This window comes from Sturnus vulgaris, chromosome Z (assembly GCF_052056855.1).
Source record: "Sturnus vulgaris isolate bStuVul1 chromosome Z, bStuVul1.hap1, whole genome shotgun sequence".
NCBI lineage: Eukaryota > Metazoa > Chordata > Aves > Passeriformes > Sturnidae > Sturnus > Sturnus vulgaris.
Window position 1 is genome coordinate 70,927,269 of NC_142283.1, and position 19,907 is coordinate 70,947,175.

General features: G+C 38.4%; 1 protein-coding gene across 14 annotated transcripts in view; it reads left to right on the forward strand.

The window, feature by feature from the left end:
• The window catches only part of PRLR (prolactin receptor), a 153,239-nt gene that overhangs the window by 111,200 nt on the left and 22,132 nt on the right, over window positions 1-19,907 (forward strand). For all 14 annotated transcript variants that reach the window (XM_088155901.1, XM_088155903.1, XM_088155902.1 and 11 more), the window contains 2 exons: window positions 18,561-18,674; window positions 19,674-19,806. In XM_088155901.1, coding sequence (XP_088012027.1) covers window positions 18,605-18,674; window positions 19,674-19,806 — 203 coding nt within the window. In that variant the 5' untranslated portion in view covers window positions 18,561-18,604. The remainder of the gene's footprint in view (window positions 1-18,560; window positions 18,675-19,673; window positions 19,807-19,907) is intronic.

Genomic DNA, 19,907 nt, shown 5'->3' on the forward strand with positions numbered 1-19,907 from the left:
TTCTGCTGCTTTTGTTTTCGATTTTTAGTGCGTCTTTTACAATCTGCTTCCATACAGACGCAGTCTTTTTCTGTGTTCAGCATTTCCTGAATTAAATGATTCCTGTGTGCATGTCCCACACAGTTACCTCTGCTTTTTTAATCCTTCATTAGCAGGGCTCTCAGTAAGAAGTACTTCTTGTACTTAGCTGATCTTTTCAGTCTTGGCAATAAGATTTACCTGTCATATCTAACTTAGTGTAATTCAACACATGCAGGAGAATATATGGATGTCACGCTTCTTAACCTTGCAGGATTGTTTACTCTAACATTTAAGCTGCAAATGTTCACAGGATTTCATGGAGTTCTAAACAACATGTACTTGGCTTTCCACATTTCACATTAAACAGCTGTTGTAAGTCTAGAGTTAAGGTCACCTAGCTTTTTTGGCTTTCTTACCTGTGTTCAGACAAACAATATTGATTGCTCTTCAAGAACAAGTTTAGAACATATTTTTAGGACATTTCTTTTGAAAAGAAACTTAAACAATACATGCTTCTGCAGGTCTAATTTAACAAACAGAAATAGCTGGCTAATTTCAGGATGGCAACACCGCAAACCCTTGTATACAAACTTTCAGTGTTTAACATGCAGCTTGTAAAATATCAATTAATTGCCAAGTATTTGATTTCTCTCTAAAAAAAATTGCAAAAGTAACTAATTTGGTCCCTTTTCCCCTACCACAGTCTTTTCTTTCTCAGCCTTCCCTCCCTTCTGCATGCTCTCATGTACAGACATACACAAAAGGAGATTTATCCTTTTACCTTTGTCTTCCACAATTATACTACATGTCCTCTCCCTTCTTTCTCTTCAGGGTTTTTCTTGATCCTCTTTCATTCTCCCTCCACATCTTATTCTGCATTCATCAGAATAATAGACAACTCCATCTCTCTTCTCTGTCGTGATTGCCCAAGAATCTAAAACTTTCCTTCTGAATTTCGTCCAAACAAAACTACTGGTCTATCTCTTTGACATTTCTTTGTGAATTTGTCGCCAGCAGAGCAAGCTAGACAAGGCTCAAAGACAGTTCCTAATCAGTCATGCAAACCTCTTTGTTTTTCATATTCTTCCTTAACTTCTGCAGCAGTCTCAACCAATTAAGCAGCAAGTAATTTTTCACATCTGTATTCAGATCCAGATTATCTTGCACATTCTTTTGCTTTACTATTCTAAAGTATTGTGTTTCCTTCCCTAGATCTCTTTGTACATTTTACATTAAGCTGACACTAAAATAAAGAGATTATTTGAGCAAGGATCAAGCAAACCACATTCCTTCCCATCCAAGTACCTTAAAGATGAACCTATAGTTAGAGTCTGCCTGGTTATACTTTTTTTCTGTCACTTTAACTCTTGCATTCTCAGCCAGAATGGAAAAAAGAGGACTAGACAATTCTAGCCTAGATTACTGCGTACCATAACAACTGGCAATGATATTTGGGACTGATTTTCCTAGAATGCGATGATAATTTAACTTATACCTCCTGGTTTCTAGGCAAATGACCAAACAAGTCCATTCTTATCCAAGAGAGACAATAATTTGTAGTCCACATATTTTTTAAAAGCCAGTGCCCTTTTTTCTCAGGTGGTGACCCATAAAAAGAGAACTGCATTATCAGAATGAACAGAAACACTGTTAAAGACTTACCAGAAAAAATAAACTTAAAAATAATTATTGCATATTTGGAACATGAAACTTCTATTGGTTTACTAACGAAGTGAGGTTAACTGATCTCACAATCCATAGGACCATTCCTTCAAATATTTTATTATACTATTGTCCAGTATAAATCATCCATAAAAGTAGATAAAGTTCCCAAAACTAATACAAATAACTTTTTTTTTCTGAAAATTGTCAAATGAATAGAATAGAGGTCCACTAGTGGTCCAGAGGTCCTAATTAGTGTTTCTGGTGATGTGAAAGGAAGATTGTGCAGAATTTATTTGACAAGGGGTACCTTTCAGCAAAAGCCTGTTAGACTGTCAGCAAATGTGTGCTGGCCATTCAAGCCAACTTATGTAGAAGGCATCCACTGATGTAAGTTTATCTCCAGCCCAGCCATAGCCTTTGAGTCTCTTGGCCAGTGAAGTATAATAGAGGATATCAGGAAGAAGGAAGCTAGTGTTAAAATGAAATAAGGTAAAATAACTTCTTAGAAGTTAGGCTTTTTTAGTTCCACTGCATGGAAAAACATGTTTTCTTCTTCTAGGCTGGTCTCAGCTTTAATCAGGTGTTATTGACGCATTTCAGAGCTTAACTTCTGTTGAGTCAGTATTGCAAAACTGTTACTAAGAGAGCTTTTGTTCTCACAAAATTACAGACTTACTATATTCAAGGGCACAAAGTGTTATCAGTGGCCAAGAAGTATTCAGTGCAGCTGAGGGTGTAAGGAATAAGCAATGTCCCAAGCCACTCATCATACCCTGACACCATCAACAAAGGTCAATACCACTGTGTAGAATGGAATTATTTGAAAACAATTTTGTTTCATACCAGCTGTCTGTGATTCAAACCTCATCTCCTGGCTTGAGAAAAGGGACGGTACATTAATCATTACAACAACCAGTATGAGTATTTTCTTCCTCTATGCTGCCATGGTAGAGCTGGCAGAGAGCCCATTTCCTCAATTCACAATGTCTTTAGTCAGTGTATTGGTTTTGTGTGACAAGGGTTTCGTAGCAGGGGATGACAGGGCTGGCTTCTGTGAGAAGCTGGCAGAAGCTTCTCCCACATCCAACAGAGCTAATGCTGGACAGATCCAAGATGGATTCACCACTGGCCAAGGCTGAGCCCAGCAGAGACAGTGGCAGTGCCTCTGGGATGAAAACTGCTGCACACCCACAGAAAGGAGAGAGGAGTGAGAATATGTGAGCAGATCAGCTCTGCAGACGCCAGGTCGGTGAAGGAGGAGGGGCAGGAGCTGCTCCAGCTGCCAGAGCAGAGATTCCCCTGCAGCCCCTGGTGCAGCCCATGGGGAGGCAGCTGTGCCCCCACAGCCCAGGGAGGTCTGGGGGGAGCAGAGATCCACCTGCAGCCCCTGGAGGAGCCCACACCAGAGCAGGTGGGTGCCTGAAGGAGGCTGTGACCCCATGGGAAACCCTCCTGGCAGGAGCTGTGGCCCGTGTAGAGCAGCCCATGCTGGAGCAGGTTTGACGGCAGCACTTGTAACTCATGGGCACCCACAGTGGAGCAGCCTGCTCCTGAGGGACTGCACCCTGTGCTGAAGCAGTTCATGAAGGACTGCAGCCCATGGAAACGAGTCATGATGAGTAGGAGAAGTTTGTGGAGGACTGTCTCCCATGGGAGAGACCCCATGGGAGAAGAGGAAGAGTGTGAGGAGTCTTTCCTGTGTAATGAACCGACCACAACCTCCTCCCCATCTGCCTACCCTGTTGCGGGCGGGGGAAAGTAAAGAAATTGAGAGTGAAGCTGAACCTAGGTAGAAGGGAGGGGCTGGGGGAACGTGCTTCAAGCTTCACTTTAATTTCTCATTATCTTGCTCCGAATTGATTGGTAATATATTCAACTCATTTCCCTAAGTCGAGTCTATTTCGCCTGTGATGGTAATTGGTGAGCGATCTCTTCCTGACTCATCTGGACCCAGGAGCCTTTCCCTGTGTTTTCTATCCCCTGACAGCTGAGCAGGCGAGTGACAGAGCAGCTCCTGGCATCCAGCCCAGGCCAACCCACCACAGTCAGGTGTTCCACCCAGATGTAACCTAGTACTGTTTTGATCATAGGGGGCTTTGCTGGGTTTTAGTGTCAAACCTAATTGTGTGACTTAAGCTGCAGGAAAAACAGACCTGCATATTTCGTGAACGCTACAAAGGACAAAGACTCATGTTCCCCAGCAATAAGATGTGTGCTGTCAATCTAAGATTTTTATAAAGTGGTTATCATTAAGACGTTCTGGGATATAATTTCTTTGCAATCAGTGAAAATTGCACTCAAATTAGAAATGCTCTTGTTAGGGGTTACCAACCTGAATACTAATGGAGGGAAAGAAAAAATACCAAGAAATGACAAAGCTTTTATTTTCCATGCAGTTAGCCAAACAGATGAACTTTCTGAAGGATGACAGTTTGTTCCCTGGTTGAGAATTTATATGACTTATTTAATGGTTTGGCTGTAAAGTCAAAAATAAAGTGGTTTATAAAGGAATTCAGCCATTGGCTGATGCCTTTGTTATGAGCAGACTTCCTCTAAAAAAGGAATCAGATTTTGACTAATGGAAAAAGATCATATAAAATAAAATAAGAGATTCAGGATTAGAACCAGAATTTTCTGATCCTCCATGCCAGTTCTTATACATATACACCAGTGGAAAATGAGCATTGCAGAGCTCTAAAGAAAAGTTCTTCTCAGAGCTGGTCTCATTATCTCTCCCTTTCTCACTCAGTGGAATTAGTTGTACATTTCAGCTTTATTTTTCAAGTGTTGTCCTGAAGGGTTAGACAGCCTCAGGCTAAAGCACCTGGAGTTCTATCTGGAGCTCCCTAGTGGAAAAAAACCACAGGCATACCACAGTAAGTCCAGAAAAAGATGTCTAAGATAATAAAGAAATGGAATCATTCTACCATTAAAACAGAACTTTCGGGGGAGCTTCATCAGTGGGTGAATGGGGAAGTGACGTAGATTAAGCCAGACTTTTCCCAGTGGCATCCAGGGGAAAGACAAGAAATAGCACAAACAGTAGTACAAGAAAATGCACATAAACATAAGAAAAAGTTTATCTACTGTGAGGGCAGTCAGACAGGGGCAAGGTCTGTCCAGAGAGATTATGGAATTTTCGTCCTTGGAGATATCCAAACCCAACTGGACATGATTGACATGAACTGGTCAGCTGAGCAAACTGCTCTAGCTGACCCTGCTTTGAGCACCGGGACTAGACATTCTCCAAAGCTCTTCTAACTTCATCCATTCTCTGATTCATTGAAATATTTGCTGCAGTTTCCTCTACATGGATTTTTTTTTAGTTATTTACAACAAAATCACTACTACCAATAATTCATCTCATGAATAATCCGTTCAATTTAAAGTCCTCAAAGAATCTTGGAAACATTAATTTCAATCAGCTTGGAAACTAAAAGTGTAGTTAAATAGACACACATCTCAGTGAGATGCCCATCCGTTTTGCAGATGAACAAGATGTCAGAGACTCAGCTATTGGAAGATTTGGGAGTAAAAACCTGGAACTGACTTCTAATTCTCCCTCTTCATCAGCAGAATATACATATGCTTTCTGATACTCATTTCTGTCATCTAAAACTCTAGGATTGTGTCTGGAAGATTTAGTGTCCACCATGATGCTCTGCTCTCAAATTTTTTTCCCTCCTTTTATGTGGAGTTTTGTTCCAAAACTCAAACTTCCACAGTGGAAACTACAAACAATGCCAGGTCTTACGCAGCAGCAGCAGCACATGTCTAAACTGAAACTTTGAAACTCAGTTTTTGAACCAATGAAGGTTCCTACCAATTTCACTTGCAAACAACGTGGAGAATTGCATCTCATTTTAGCATTTGCTGTCGGTATTTCTGCACTGGTTTTTGTCATAGTTACTGATATTATTGGTGCAGCACTGCATTCTACTGGTGGTTTACATCTACTTTTGATGCATTTACCTCATAATCTGTAGTATTTGCCCTGTCAAAATGTTTCCCATCCCTTGTAGTTTCTAGTAAAGAATTGATTGTATATATTTAATGCAGTAAGTAGCAAAAATGCTTGAATTCAGTCACATAAAATTGATTTTATGTTAAAGTGTATACTAGTGAATTTAATTCCATAGCAAAACAGATGCTGAGAACCTGCTACTAAGCCTTCAGATTCCTGAAGAATAAAGCACTTTGTATAGCAGTGTGGTTGTTACTGTGTACTTGTTGACTTGGAGATTTTCAGTTTGTCTATACTGTTATATACACATAATTGTGAAACTCTTCTAGATATACACAGGTTAAAAAAGTAAGGACTCTTGCTCAAGTTAGAGGTTTTGAGACTTAAAAAAGAGTCAGTGATCTTTTCCTTTCATATGCATCTATGCATACATCAGTGATTTCAAGCACCTGTTTTGCCTTTCAAAGAATGAATTTTGTTTATGTGATTGAAGAGCTCATCAATAAGAGTGGGGAATTGAAATAGTGGAGCAGATTTTGAAATGCAGGGTGCATCAACAACTTGCAGAACCACTGTCCTTTTTCACCTCTGGAGAAGGAATGTTGCAGAAATCTTTGTTAAAAGCACTGTCTCCTTGATTTCTTTTTCATATCAAAGAGCAAGTGGGCTGTGAGCAGCAGCTAAATGTTGCTGTTTATTTAACCTTCCAAAGTTTCCAACTCTTATCTGAATAGGGTAATGTATCGTTCTGACTGCACTTACAGCTTCCTCGGAGGGCAGCAACATATCCATATGTGGGGTTAGTGCTGAGTGTTCAGATCTGCACGCCTGTAGCTGACTCTCAACCTGCATTTTGGGTGTCTGTGCAACCAGAGGAGTTCACACTGTGGTCCAGAATAGAGAACTGAGGTAGGCTGTAGGTTTCTGAAGCAGTTTAAGAACACCAGAGAGGTGGCTGTTGAACTGAAAATATTCTTACTGTATTTGTTACTCAGCAGCATTTTTTTTTAAGAATAATTGATCTGTATTGTTGAACAATTAATAATTTTTGTACCAATCAACATACTGTGTAGGACATGGCTATGCAAATATATAAATGTAGATGGGACTCTGAAAGTGAAGTAAAAATCAGCTTTAGGAAAGCTGAGTTTAAAAAGCAGAAAAATGGAATTCCAACCCAATGGACTTACTTGGCCTACTTATTTTTGAAATGTATGTTTACATCTAAAGCTTTCAAAATGCCTCAATTACCCATCTATGCTGTCTGCAAAAGATTTGCCCTCTTAAAGTTCTATTTCTATTTGTGTCTTGAAAGACCATCTTGAGGTAACCTCAAAACCTGTTCTTCATCCAGACAGCAACTTTGCAAACTGAGTTCCCTGCTCTCTCTCAGCTGCACCTATGGGACAAAACTCTGTAGAGCACAAGGAAAATTGCCTCTTCTATGCACTTTTGTGACTGATTCTTAGGGACTTAGTATTTTCTGTGAGCTCAAGTCCAGAGAACAGCAGCCAAGTCAGTGAAGTGTCTAGAGAGTAAATCCTGTGAGGAGTGTCTGGGGATGTTTATCCTGGAGAAAAGGAGGCTCAGGGGGGACCTTATCACTCTCCACAACTCCCTGAGGTGAGGGGAGCCAGATGGGGGACAGCCTGTTCTCCCAGGCAGCAAGTGACAGGGCAAGGTGAAATTGTCTCAAGTTGTGCCAGTGATGGTCCAGGATGACATCAGGAAAAATTTCTTCATGGGAAGAGCTGTCAAGTATTGGTACAGGCTGTTCAGGGAGGTGCTGAATTTGCTGAAGAAATGACTGGACAGGGCACTCAGGACCATGGTCTGGTTGACAAGGTGGGGATCAGTCACAGGAAGGACTTACTGATCTCAGAGTTCTTTCCTGAGCTGCTTCATGTCTGTTTTGTTCTGTGTGCTGGTGTTCTTTCACCCAAGACTGTCAGAGGTGTAACCATCTGCAGGAAGCTCAGATTTCAAGTGGAAGCACACCCTAAGGATGATAGAAACCAGAGCAGTTTTGGCTCAAGGTTTCTACCATTCCCAGTTTAAAAAAAAATCTGAATTTAACTTGAAAGTTTGGTGCCAGGATTTTAACAGTGTCAGATCATATATTCAACATATTGTCAATGGGGGAAATAAAATATTATATTAAACGAGGGATTTAAAACATGGCTGTATTAGTCTTCAGTGATTCTTCCTCCAAATTTTGTATAGCTTGGGGCATGATGCCAAGCAAAATCAGACATATGAACATAAAGGCATCACTGAAAAAATAACTCGAAAAGATGCAGGTAACAATAATGAACTGAAGAGTGGATCCAAGTTTCAATAGAAATTACTTTTATATCAACAGAGAAGGTCAGTCTTTATGCAAGCAAGGATTTAAAAGCCTTGCTGTTATTACCTAAAGTAATACCCACAGTTACAGCATTTTTCCTCCTGCCATTTCATAAATGTCAGCATAAGGTTTTTATTCCAGGCATTGTGGAAGAAATATAGTGGATTACACACAAAATTAATGTTTTTACCATTTGAAATATGATTGGGTAACTGAGTGTCTACAAAAAACCTAAAAATTAAAGTTGATTATGTTGAGATACGAAACAAAATGGGTTGATGGTAATTACAGAGGCTGATAATTCATTTCTAGTGATCTAAATTACCATACTTAAAATTATTTCAGTTCTTACTAAAATTTCCTGGTTTGCTGCAATGTACCATTAGGTCCACACTGCAGAGGGCAAGCATGAATGTTTCTGATGCTTATGCCTTTTCTTTGATTCCTTGTAGTTTTGAAATACTTCTAAAATAAATGTCATTGCTATTTCAGACTTATTAACTTCAAACTTGAGGGTGGGGAGGGCATTATGACTTTGTGAAATAGCTTTTGTAGGATTAAAAGATGCAGACCTGACATTTCACATGCTTGGGCATAAAAAAAAAGTTAATCTTTGTCTACCTGCAGTTATTGAAGCTTTTAAATTTTGGTTTCAGTTTCTTTCAGGTAAAAATCAGATGGTTTTGCTTTCAATTAGCCCTGAAAGAATCACTCCAATACCCCCTTCCCACCTTCCCCTTTTGCCCCTAGGTTGAATGGGGATTTATAATCTTGAAGAAGCCATTTCAAAGACAGAGGATGCCAGCGTTGACTCCATGTTCCAAGGTTAAGTCATTACACAGTGTAATAAGGCCTATAAAACTGGGTAATTACTGTGCACACTGTAGGTCCAATCTGAGACTTTGTGCAAATAAGAAATTTCACAGCCATCGAAGCTGTACAATAAGCAGTGAATCAAGAATATTTGCTGAAAAAAAACAAGTGTAACTTGATGCATTGATACATACTGTAACCAAAATGTCTTCATTTTATTCTTTTTTCACCAAATAGCAGACGTGTACTGGAGAAAATAGGTTTTGGTCTAGTGTAGAATATATTTTTTAATCCTTGAAATATTTTCTTCTCCAAAGGGTTAAGTAGCTCTTTCTTCATTTTTTAACCAAGTGTGCAAACTCCAAAGAGGAGCTGGGCAAGCTGCTACATTCATGTTAATCTAGTTGGGCACATTTTTTGATACAGCAGAGAGAAGAGAAGCATTATTTTGTTTAAAACAAAACGCTATCCATAGTCTGAAACTTAATATCCCATAGTTGATCTATTTGTGAAGCTATGTTTTGCTTTTGCTGCACCATGAATCTTCCTATTTCTTAGCAAAATTAATTTCTTCAAATAGATTCCTGACACATGCTAATTTGTGGTTAGAGATGCAAATATTATGCTTCATCAATAGGAGACAGTGGTGTCACTGCAGTTCCTAAGGAACTGAGAAATGAGTTAATGAATGAATGGGTTAATGAATGAATTCACTAATGAATTTACCTTTAACCTCCAGAGATTGCAGTGTTAGTCGTTATTCTGTAAACAAATGCATTAAAATCTCACAGTCTGCAGCCTCAGGGTCATTTCCTTATACTTCAAAACAAAGGAAAAGTCTAAACCACAATTCACCATTGCTGAAAATCTCCAAAGCTTAGCAACCTGAGTTGAAGACGGGGAGTAGAGCAGGTTAGTGCTATGCTTCACTCAGTTTATATATTCATTGTGAAGAAATCGTAAGGGAAATTTGTACTCCTGATCAAAGGCTGAATCCAATTCCCTCAGAATGCATATTGTCGCTTTTAGGAGCGTCAGTATTCTTCCACTGCAAAACTTTTTTTTCTTCCCTGGAAGATGACAATCTATGTAGGACTTAACAGTTGAGTCTGATAGAGAAATGTTCACACTATTACTTGTTTTTACGGGTTTAGGGTGTAGGAGAGTTCACAGTAGATGTTCACAGAATGTTAACAGAATGTTCACTTGAACATTCAACTTTCTGTATAAAGACTGTCCTCATGAGGACATTGTGTATTTTATACTGACCTTAGATGTAAATGCCAGCTATCTAAACTCCTGTAAAGAATAATCTGTTTAGAAACAGGTCTACTCCAAGTGGAGTTAGGTACCCAAGTAAATCCATAAAATGCCACCAAGATTAGATCTAGGCATGATAAAAATACCTCTCTGTATATCCACATATTTCAGTATTAGAGGGGGTATAATGTTTTAAGAGTGACAAAAGATAATTATTCTAAGCTCAGCACACTGAAGACTGAAGGTTTGCTATTGTTGTGTTCCCATTATTGTCAGCAATTTCTCTCACATAATTGGTTTTAGATTTACTAGGATAACATTATTTCATTCCTTTAGCTAACCAATGTGCCACGTATCTGTACATGGCATCAATAGTGGCCTTTAGTATTTAACTACAAAGCTCTTTTACCAACAAGTTTGAAGCTTAGAGAACGTTTGAGAAATGTTCATGCTCACAAATAATAGGACATTGAGTGGTTTTATCAGTTTGATTGGAATAGTAATTTTTGGTAATTGCATTCTTTCACAGAATAACTCTACAGTCACTTAAACAATTCAAGCATAAAATAAGGCTCAGAAAAACACAAAGAAACAGTTATTTTTACAACCTCATACTGAGAACCTCCTGAAAAAGAGAACACTAAAACAGAAAACAATTGTTATTCTCTGCTCCCACTGTTAATACTGTTAATTGCTAAGCACACTTGTGATTGAAGAAGAAAATTCACTCCCCCGCAGCCAGGTTCTTTCTTTTAGAGTCTTACCACAGTCATAAAGCTTTGAAGAGACACTCCAGACCTAGACTCAGCCAAAATGGGCTGTCCCACTAAGAGGGAATAAAGAAACTGCTCAGAGCTATGGTCACAGCTTTTTTCAACAATGCCCCACTGATGCTTGCAGGTACTAGGATGCAGGAGATGCTTCTCCTCCATCCAACCCCACAGCCTGAGTTCACCAAGAAAAGGCTTTAGGGGTTGGCATTCAGTGGATGGAGCTTTACAACTCATATGGGATCATGGAATACATTCAAAACTGCAGCTTCATCTGACCTTCTACTGCCTGGTCCCAACAGATTACTTCTTCTTTCCCACTTCTGTGTCATTCCTCATTATCTTATTCCCGCTAACCTCTCACACTTAGGTCCACTACCGTGTTCCCTTCACTATATTGAAAGTCCTGTTCCTTTGCTTTCTCTAAAGTTTTCATAATTATTGTCTCTCTGCAATAAACTTTCCCACCTCTACACCAGCATCTTATCCCAGAAATGTCAGAATAACAAGATCTTCATGCCATTGCATTACTCACTGAAATTCTGTGTGTAATTAAAAATTATCAGAATTTTTTCATCATAACACAATTTTATTGTTTAACCCACAAATATTTGATTAGATTTCAGAAAATATTCTACTGCAAAACAAAATGCTTTATGTTATTTGGTGATACTTGTTCATTTTGGAATTTTGAAAATTTTCATTTATTGACTTGGTTGAAAAAATTTGTGACATTCCGAGATTAATTTTCTAAAACTGATCCTTCATAGGCAGTTTCCATTTTACAAGATATTTTGAAAGTATTTTACCAATAAAATAATCCTTAGTCTCAACCCAAAAATATGCAAACTTGACCTGCTTTTTAGATCCCTTTTATCCACACTGTATTATTAATTGGCTACTTATATTTTTAGTTCTTAAGAGCAGCAACTCTTCTTACATACAGTACCTAAGACAGCAGGATTCTGTCTTTGTTCTCAGGACTATCACAATAAATATGGCTTGAATAATGATTGTTTGGTGTAGAAATACTTGGATGAGAGTCATTGGTCTGGTTACAGCAGAAGGTTAAGGTTTACTCTATCATGATCCTTTCCAGTTGGTGATATGATGAAGCCAGTGCTTATGGCACTGTTACAACTTCGGTAAAAAATACATTTTATGTCAGTCACATTATGTAAGCACATGCCTCGAGTTCATAATATCACTTCCTGACAAAGGAAGTAATGAAAGCAGAAGAAAATTTGGAGGAAAGATAGAATTGTATGTTTTGATATAGTACCAAGTAGTAGAAGATTCTATTTAGCCAATCTTGAGTTAAACAGTGTTCCCAGCATGCATACTCTCAAACAGATTTCTGTCCTCTCTAAATCAGGAACCATTTATTGAGCTCTATCTTTAAACTACATTTCACCTTTTGCCATGGTCGAGTGACTGCAAACATTATTTCTGCCATATTCAGCTGCACATTATTGATACCCTTTTAAATATGCACATAAAAAACCCCCTGTTTATCGCCCTCAGTTAAATCTGTTCCTCTGTAATGGCATAATGTCTAGCTGCCAAATAACTTCATGGTATTTTTATTGCTCTCATTAGCTTTATGGAAACAGACCCAAGCGAAAGAATACCTTGGTAACTCAGTAATATGTCTTCCTACCTGGTCTCTGGGAGATACAGACCATTCTTATTGTTAATTAGAAAATAATCTATTTTGTTTCAAATTATTTACAGACAGATTTTGTTAGAAAAAAAATTATGAAGTTAGTGCTTCCAAAGTTAGTTACCTAATGTATAAGGAGTTTTCATTACTCTGGCAGTTAAGTTGCCCATCTAAATTTTTTCTCCACAGGTTATTGTATTTGGAGTGGATGGCAGAGAGCAGGTAGTTAAACAAAGTAGGGGTTTTCTGGTAAAACATTGCATTTCAGTGTGCTAGAGTCAGCTCAATCAGTCAGGCCATAGTTGTGAGGCTGTTCTAGGTCCCTAACCTCAGTTTCTGCCTGTACCAAAGCTGAGCAGCTGCTCCCAGTGGTTGGGTACACGGTCACAAGACCCACAAAGGGGCCACGCACATCAGCAGTGCCCTAACACGTAGATCTACATATATATATATGTGTGCATTTGCACATGAAGAAATGGATTGCTCCAGTAGCTATTTTTGGATGTTAAGCTGACCCAGCGGCTGGCCCCAGATCCTCTTGCTGCCCACAGCTGTGTGGGATCTGCATTTGAACCTGGAGTTTTGCAATCTGACTCTTTCTTCACTGGCTAATCCAATTGAGAGTTCACTGGCATCCAAAGGTACCACTCAGAGCAATCCACCCAAACAGGAGGTAGAAATAGGGTTTAATGAGATTACAGGGTACACTACAGTGCTCAGGCACATATTCCAGTGTGACAAGCCACCAGTTTACACAACTGAACTGTTTATTCCCCTTATTTCCCATTCTTGTTTCTCCCCACTCCACTTTGAGTCTTTCCTTTTCTCCCCAAAACCTTTCTTCCACTACATCCCTTAATGAGTGTTCTGCCTCCTTCAGTGAATGAGTCAGTGGGGAATGGGATTTGTTTGGTGGGCTACACACGAGGACAATGGTCTATTGTGCTTTGGTAGTCAGGTGTAGCTCGTTCCCTGCACCCAATTTTCACTGATGAGACTGCTAGCGTTCCTCCCCCAACCCTCTCACTTTTTATCCCATCGTGTGCAGATGTGGATTAGCCTTTAATCAAGTAGCCTAGCACAGTCTACGAGTAAATTTAAACGGCATCTGAAGCTCACTGCTACAAAATTTTGTTTGAAATAGATAAAGGAAAGCAGATATAGTATTTTACCACTGTCTCTATCGCTCTTGATGTTTAAGTGTATTTACTTAGAGTCAGTATCTACAACAGCTAATATAAAAAATGACCTTTTTTCTCTTTATGTTTTAGGAATAAAGTAGTGATACTTTCAGTGATCTACTATCCTTGGAATTTTTGTTACTCAACTTATCAAGTAATCTGACATTCATGAAAGAGAGGGATAAAAAGCTTACTCACATACATGAGTCCCCTAGGTAGAAAATTCCATTTTAAACGTTATGACTATATCAAAAATACTTCAAATTACTATAAGAAGATAGTGATTGTGGAGTTGGGCTTCGTAGTTGGTAGAGATGAATGTACATTGTATTTCAAGTTCTAATGTAAATTCTAGCTTTTAGTCTCTAAAATTTTACCCTTTAGAGCTTATGATTTTCTTTTCTGTAAGAGATTGCTGTAAAAATAAATCCTGAAATTATGGCTAAACATACAAACCACTAGGGAAGAAAATGGAATATTCAGGAGATGTGAGACTGGTAGAGAAAGATTACTGCTGTTAGCTAAAGCATTAGCTTTGTTTTTGTGGGAAAACAAAGGCAGTAGAGGTGCTATTTAGAAAAGAGAAGAAAAATGGTAGAAAATGATCAGGTTTTAACTTCTGTTACACTTCTACTATGAATCTTTTGGGCATTCTTTACCTTGGTTCCCCATCTGTAAAGTAGGGATAATGATAATTTCTTCTTCTCTTGGCTTTTTTTTTTTTTTTTTTTCAGTTTAGGTAGTGAGAGCTCTTAAGAAAACTTCAGGCTTATTTCTGTAAAATCAATAGAAATTAAGAGCATAAATAGAAATTAAGAGCATTAATAAAAATTAAGAGCATAAATACTTTGATGGAGATGTAGTGGTGTAAACTATTATCAAGAATGGAGTTTGGCATTTTCCTTTTTCAAAATTGACTCAAGTCTTTCAGACCAAGGAAGGTATCTCAGTGGATGAAGAAATTTGTTTAGTTCATCATCACATCTTGACTGATAATCAAAGGAAGGACTGCCAAGGGTTGTTAACCCTTGTCACCCAAGGAGGTGACTTAAGAGAGAAATTTCAGAAAAATGCATTCTAAGCCCATATATAGGCTTTTCAGGTGAAATCTAGAAGTCCTTACCACTGGTCCCATTTTATGCAACACAGAAATATGAATCCTTAGTCCCAATAAATTTACTGATTATCTAGGTTCATAGCCAGCAGCAGGTACTAGGCTTCCTCACAAAGTGCACCACAGAACCTATGTGCTTAAAGTTGCCAGCTGCTATCAGTCACAAGAAATTCGGATCACAGACATGCTCCTTCTTCTCTGGAGCCTGTACATCACCATGAAGGCAGTACTGGGTGCCTGAGGGACTCAGACACAGCAAATTAGGGCTCATTCAGAGGGAGAAAGCAGAGCTCTGGTCACACTGCACATCTACAGCTTTGAATTTTCATCACTGTCAGTCAGAAACACATCTGGCCATGATGCTCAGGCCATGGCTAGGAACATGCATCCTCTGTTGACATTTGTGATCTCTAAGTGGGAGTGCAGACTCCTGCCATGTCCACGGGACAGCTGAATGTTCTAGATGGTCTAACAGACTGTCACATTCTTGCATTATTTAGTTCCTTTTTTGTATTTAGTTTCATACAGCTATAGTTCAGCCTTTCAAATGGTAATGAACTACGGTGTTTTGAGGGCTCCTTAAAATGCCTTTCCTCAGGCCTGGAAGATGAACATTGTTTATGATCATGACTAATGGAAATGTCAAACTTTTTCAGTAGAGATTGGTAAAGTACTTTTGGCTTTTGATTTCTTTAGCCACAGAAGCAGAACTTGTGTTGCACATAATGTCATTGCCAGTGGCTGATACACAGTTGTTCCTGCTCCTGCAAGCCTGAAAACATTGCAGATAGACAATTTTTCCATCTGTGCAGAACTGAGTAAGGACTTCTCTGTCAGTCTCAAGAAATTTATCCATCAGCAGAGCCAAGAAAGAAAGAAAGAAAGAAAAGAATGCAGGAACTAAAAGTCAATTAGGGCAAGGACATGTTTCACCCAACTCTGCTTCACAGAACCTGATTTAAGTATTGGTGTTTAGCTTTCATCTTCATCTAATAGCATTGCCAGCACAGTTTTCAAACCTACAGTTTAAAACCTACTATATTATTAATTCCAGGGCAGAATTATATTACAGGAATATCTAACTCTTCTGTGCATTCTAAAACACCAGTAATAGTTTCCATTTCCATCAAGGAGCACTGTATTCTGGCATGTGATGTGCAGCTGTTGAATACTATCTAACAGCTGTGTTAAAAGGAAGAAATTCACATAGAATGTCAGGATGCCATAACTTGGTTGGAATTAAATCAAGATTTTCAAAAGCAGGCATATCATCTTTTAATTATCAGTTACTCAACCCTTAGTTTTGGATGATATTGTGGCAAATCAGTGTCCACTGTATCCCTTATAAAAGAACGCATTCAGTACTGAAAGAGAGACATTACCTCATAGCATCTTCAATAATGCTAATTACCCTTTTATGAAAACATTTTCATGTCATAGATAGGGAAGATGCACTTTAGATACAGTTATGACAAAGTGAGTATTACCTTTTTATTAAGCAAGTACTTTCAAAACAACAAGACATTCCTCAGTAAGCCTTTTAAGCCCTATTTGAGTCACAAATACCAAATAGCAAGCAACCGTGGAAACCTTCTTATTTTACACGTTCTTATTTTCCCTCTTTTGGTGTTTATCTCCTTCTATATTTGCAGATGACAGCCACACTTGCATGGAGTACAAATCCAGTTCTTTAAATCACCGTCATGAGACAGTCTCTGTGTCATGTTTGTAGCTGTGTTCTAAAATCTGTTTGGTTTTTTTCCCCCAAGTGTAGGTTACCAGAACTACCAGAGCAGTCTGTGGCACTGATAGGTCCATATTCCTTCCCTATATCCCTCTTGTTCTTTTGCACAGCCACATTACCGAAGTGGTTCATAATCATCTCATTTTCAAAAGCTCCAGAGGAAAAATACTTTTGTTTAAATGCATTAATTTCTTCCTCTTGCTATTAATTTGGTTCTTTAGGTCTTCAGTTACAAAATCATCCCATTTTCCTTGAAGAGTGCTCTAATAAAGATTCTTCTTGATGATGCCTCTCTTTTGTTGTATTAAAAATTTCATTCTTTCAGCCAGTATAATCAGTTTCTCTTTCTATCATTTCTTCACACAGAAAAGTAAAGAGAAAAAATAATCATGGTATTAGTTCTTTATCCATATGAGTCTTAGCTTGAAAGTACAGTATTTTGCAAATGTTCCAACTATTTTTAGAAGTAATAAAATATTGGAAATACTATCATGTATACATGAAGTAGTTACTAGTTTGTAGTTTCGTTATTTCACCTTCACCTGCGAAAAATGTGCCTTTTATGAGCACAATCATCTGTGTTCCTCATTATATAGCCGCAAGGTTTTGGCTAATTTCTGAAGTCAAACACTGGTGTTTGTGTCTGTCATTTGTTTACAGTAATAAAGACTGCATGTGTTTACACCAAATTGGAATTTATATTTAAAGTTGTTCTCTCTTCACTGTATATGCACAAAATGCTCTGAGTGAGTTTAAAACTAACCCAGATGCAATTTTCCAGCCTGTAGCTCAGTCACACGCCTGAAACACGCCTGGATATTCAGAAGTGGCATATGGGAATTTAGCCAACTGTTGTTCTCTTCCACATTGTCCAAAGTAAACATGTTTTAGACTTAGCTGCATTAACTGATACTCCGCTTGGCTTTGCACTTGAAAAACATTTGTGTGATGATGTATTATAGCTTCTTGATGTGGAAAATGAATTGCATACTGAAAATTGAGTCATCTGATAAACCACAAAGGATTTTTTTTCACCAAGGGCACAGTTGTTCCCATGCTGTGCTACATGGAATGGGTTGCAAGCATACAAGCACCTGTGAATGTGCTAGGGGTAGGAGTGGAAAGCTAAGGAGCTCCCTACTTAGACAGTAAATTGTTCTTCTTTAGTGTCCCAGGGTGAGGTTAGGTACCGAGGCTGCGATAGCTGACTGCAGTCATCTCCGAGCAGGGACCGTACTGGTGGGAGGAGCAGGAGGTTTGCTTTAGGTCGTTATGTCTTTTCTTCAGGCTAGGCAAACAGACTGAGCAGCAACAGGGACTCCAGAGCACCCGGAGTTGTAACCTGAATTCTGAGGACATCTAGTGGTGTGAGCCCACTGCAGGGACTGGGTCTTGGTCCCAGCTGGTGACCACTTGCACATCTGTTTTTCAGCTGAAATTTGCTACAAAATCAAATGCTGTGAAATCAATTGGTTGAATGCACTGAAAAAGTAGCATTCTTCAGCTCAAGTGATCCTGAATTCAACCTTGACAGTCCCAAATACTGAGAAGTTTTGAGATTGGATCAAAAATCATAAACTTCTAAATAAATGTGGGACCTTTTCTATTTGCGTTCTATTCTCTGGACTTTCAGACTTCAAGTATGTTGACCCCTTCTTTGCATCAGTAGGGATAAAAGTATGTTTTTGTTGCTAGAAGTCTGGTTTCTTAGGTTAATTAATTAATCTAGAAGTTAGAACTCTTAAGATAAGAACCCAGTATCCTAAGATGCCAAAGAAATATGCAAGATTTGCTAATGCTAATAAACTAACACTAGCACTGCTAACCATTCAAAGAGGTCTGGAAGACCGACCTGCTTCTCTGGGATTCAGGTTTTCAGCTTCCACAGTGGAAGTGTTGTTGTTGCCTCACCTTTTTGAGCGAGAGCAAGAATCAATTAGCTGCAATTCAAAAAGGACTTTGATCGTGCTGCATGCTGAGCATTGTTACTGACTGTTGCATGATGGCGTGTTTTTCAGTGAGCCCTTGATCTGATACTTCCTCCTGAGGAGAGACGGGCATCATGAAACGGAGATTCATTTCATCAGTTCAAATTATTTTGCAGCTGGCTCTGACTACAGTAGGTCTGACTGGTAGGTACAACACTTCCTGAAACACTTGTTTTTTCCTTAAGGCACTTTCTTTAGGAAAGTCCAAGGCTTTACCCAATCTATCCTGACCACCACTGGAGCATGTACCTATTTAAATTACTTCCTTCTGAAGTTCGGCATGGCAATTTTGAAAATGGCTGGAGTTGTTTCTTCTTTTTATACTATTAATTTGAGGATTGTTTGGTGGCAATATCGAAAGGCACTTACTCCACCCCTATATTCACTTTATGCCTGTCACCTTCTCGGGAGTTAGCATATGAATAGTTACACTATTTGAGATAATTATAATTAGAACTTTAATGAAATAAATATAAGCTTAAATTAAAAGGTCATATGCTTGTTGTTTTATAATGAGCATAAATGTATGGTCTGTGTTCTTGGTATAAGTTAATGAGAAGTAGTCTTAACAAGAAATATTCTTAAATATATTTGGATTAACAGGGAATATTTGAATGATTAATGAATACATTCAGGTTGCCAGTACCCAAAAAATTCCATCTAGCCCATTGATTTCCTTCTTTTTATAGTTTTCTGACCTGTAATTTAGCCCAAAGAGGCACAAAAATCCTATTTTAGTTCTGTTGCCAACTTGAAGGTGAAATTTAATCTTGAAATTATCTGAAGATAGAAAATTTTAACGATTATGGGGCCAACCCCAAAGGCCATATATTTATTTTCCATCTTCATAGTTTAATTTGGAGATAAATATATCATTTCAAGTTTAGGTAAAAAATAAATGTTCATGCTAAAATTCAAAATCATTCTACTAGATATCTTAGAAGTTTAAACTAAAATGTATTTACTTTTCTGAAAATATTGATCCTTTTCCCAGGCACATTTATTTGCCCAATTCAGTCCACAGTTTCATGTAATTTTATTGTCTTCAAAAAAGGACTGCTTGGGTGACCTGTCATTCAACAATAGCATCCAAAAGCATTGCCCACTTCTAATTTAACTAGCTGGATTTTTGTACTTCCCTAGGTCAATCGTACCCTGGAAAACCTAAGATAATAAGATGTCGTTCTCTAGAAAAGGAAACCTTTTCATGTTGGTGGAAGCCTGGCTCAGATGGAGGACTTCCTAACAATTACACCCTGTTCTACAGCAAGGACAGGTAACAAGTGGTGCATGTGTACTCTCTAGGTGATCAAGTTATGGTTATGACGGACTGAGAGAATGACAACATTAATTTGTAAAGTTGTTTTTATGAATCCA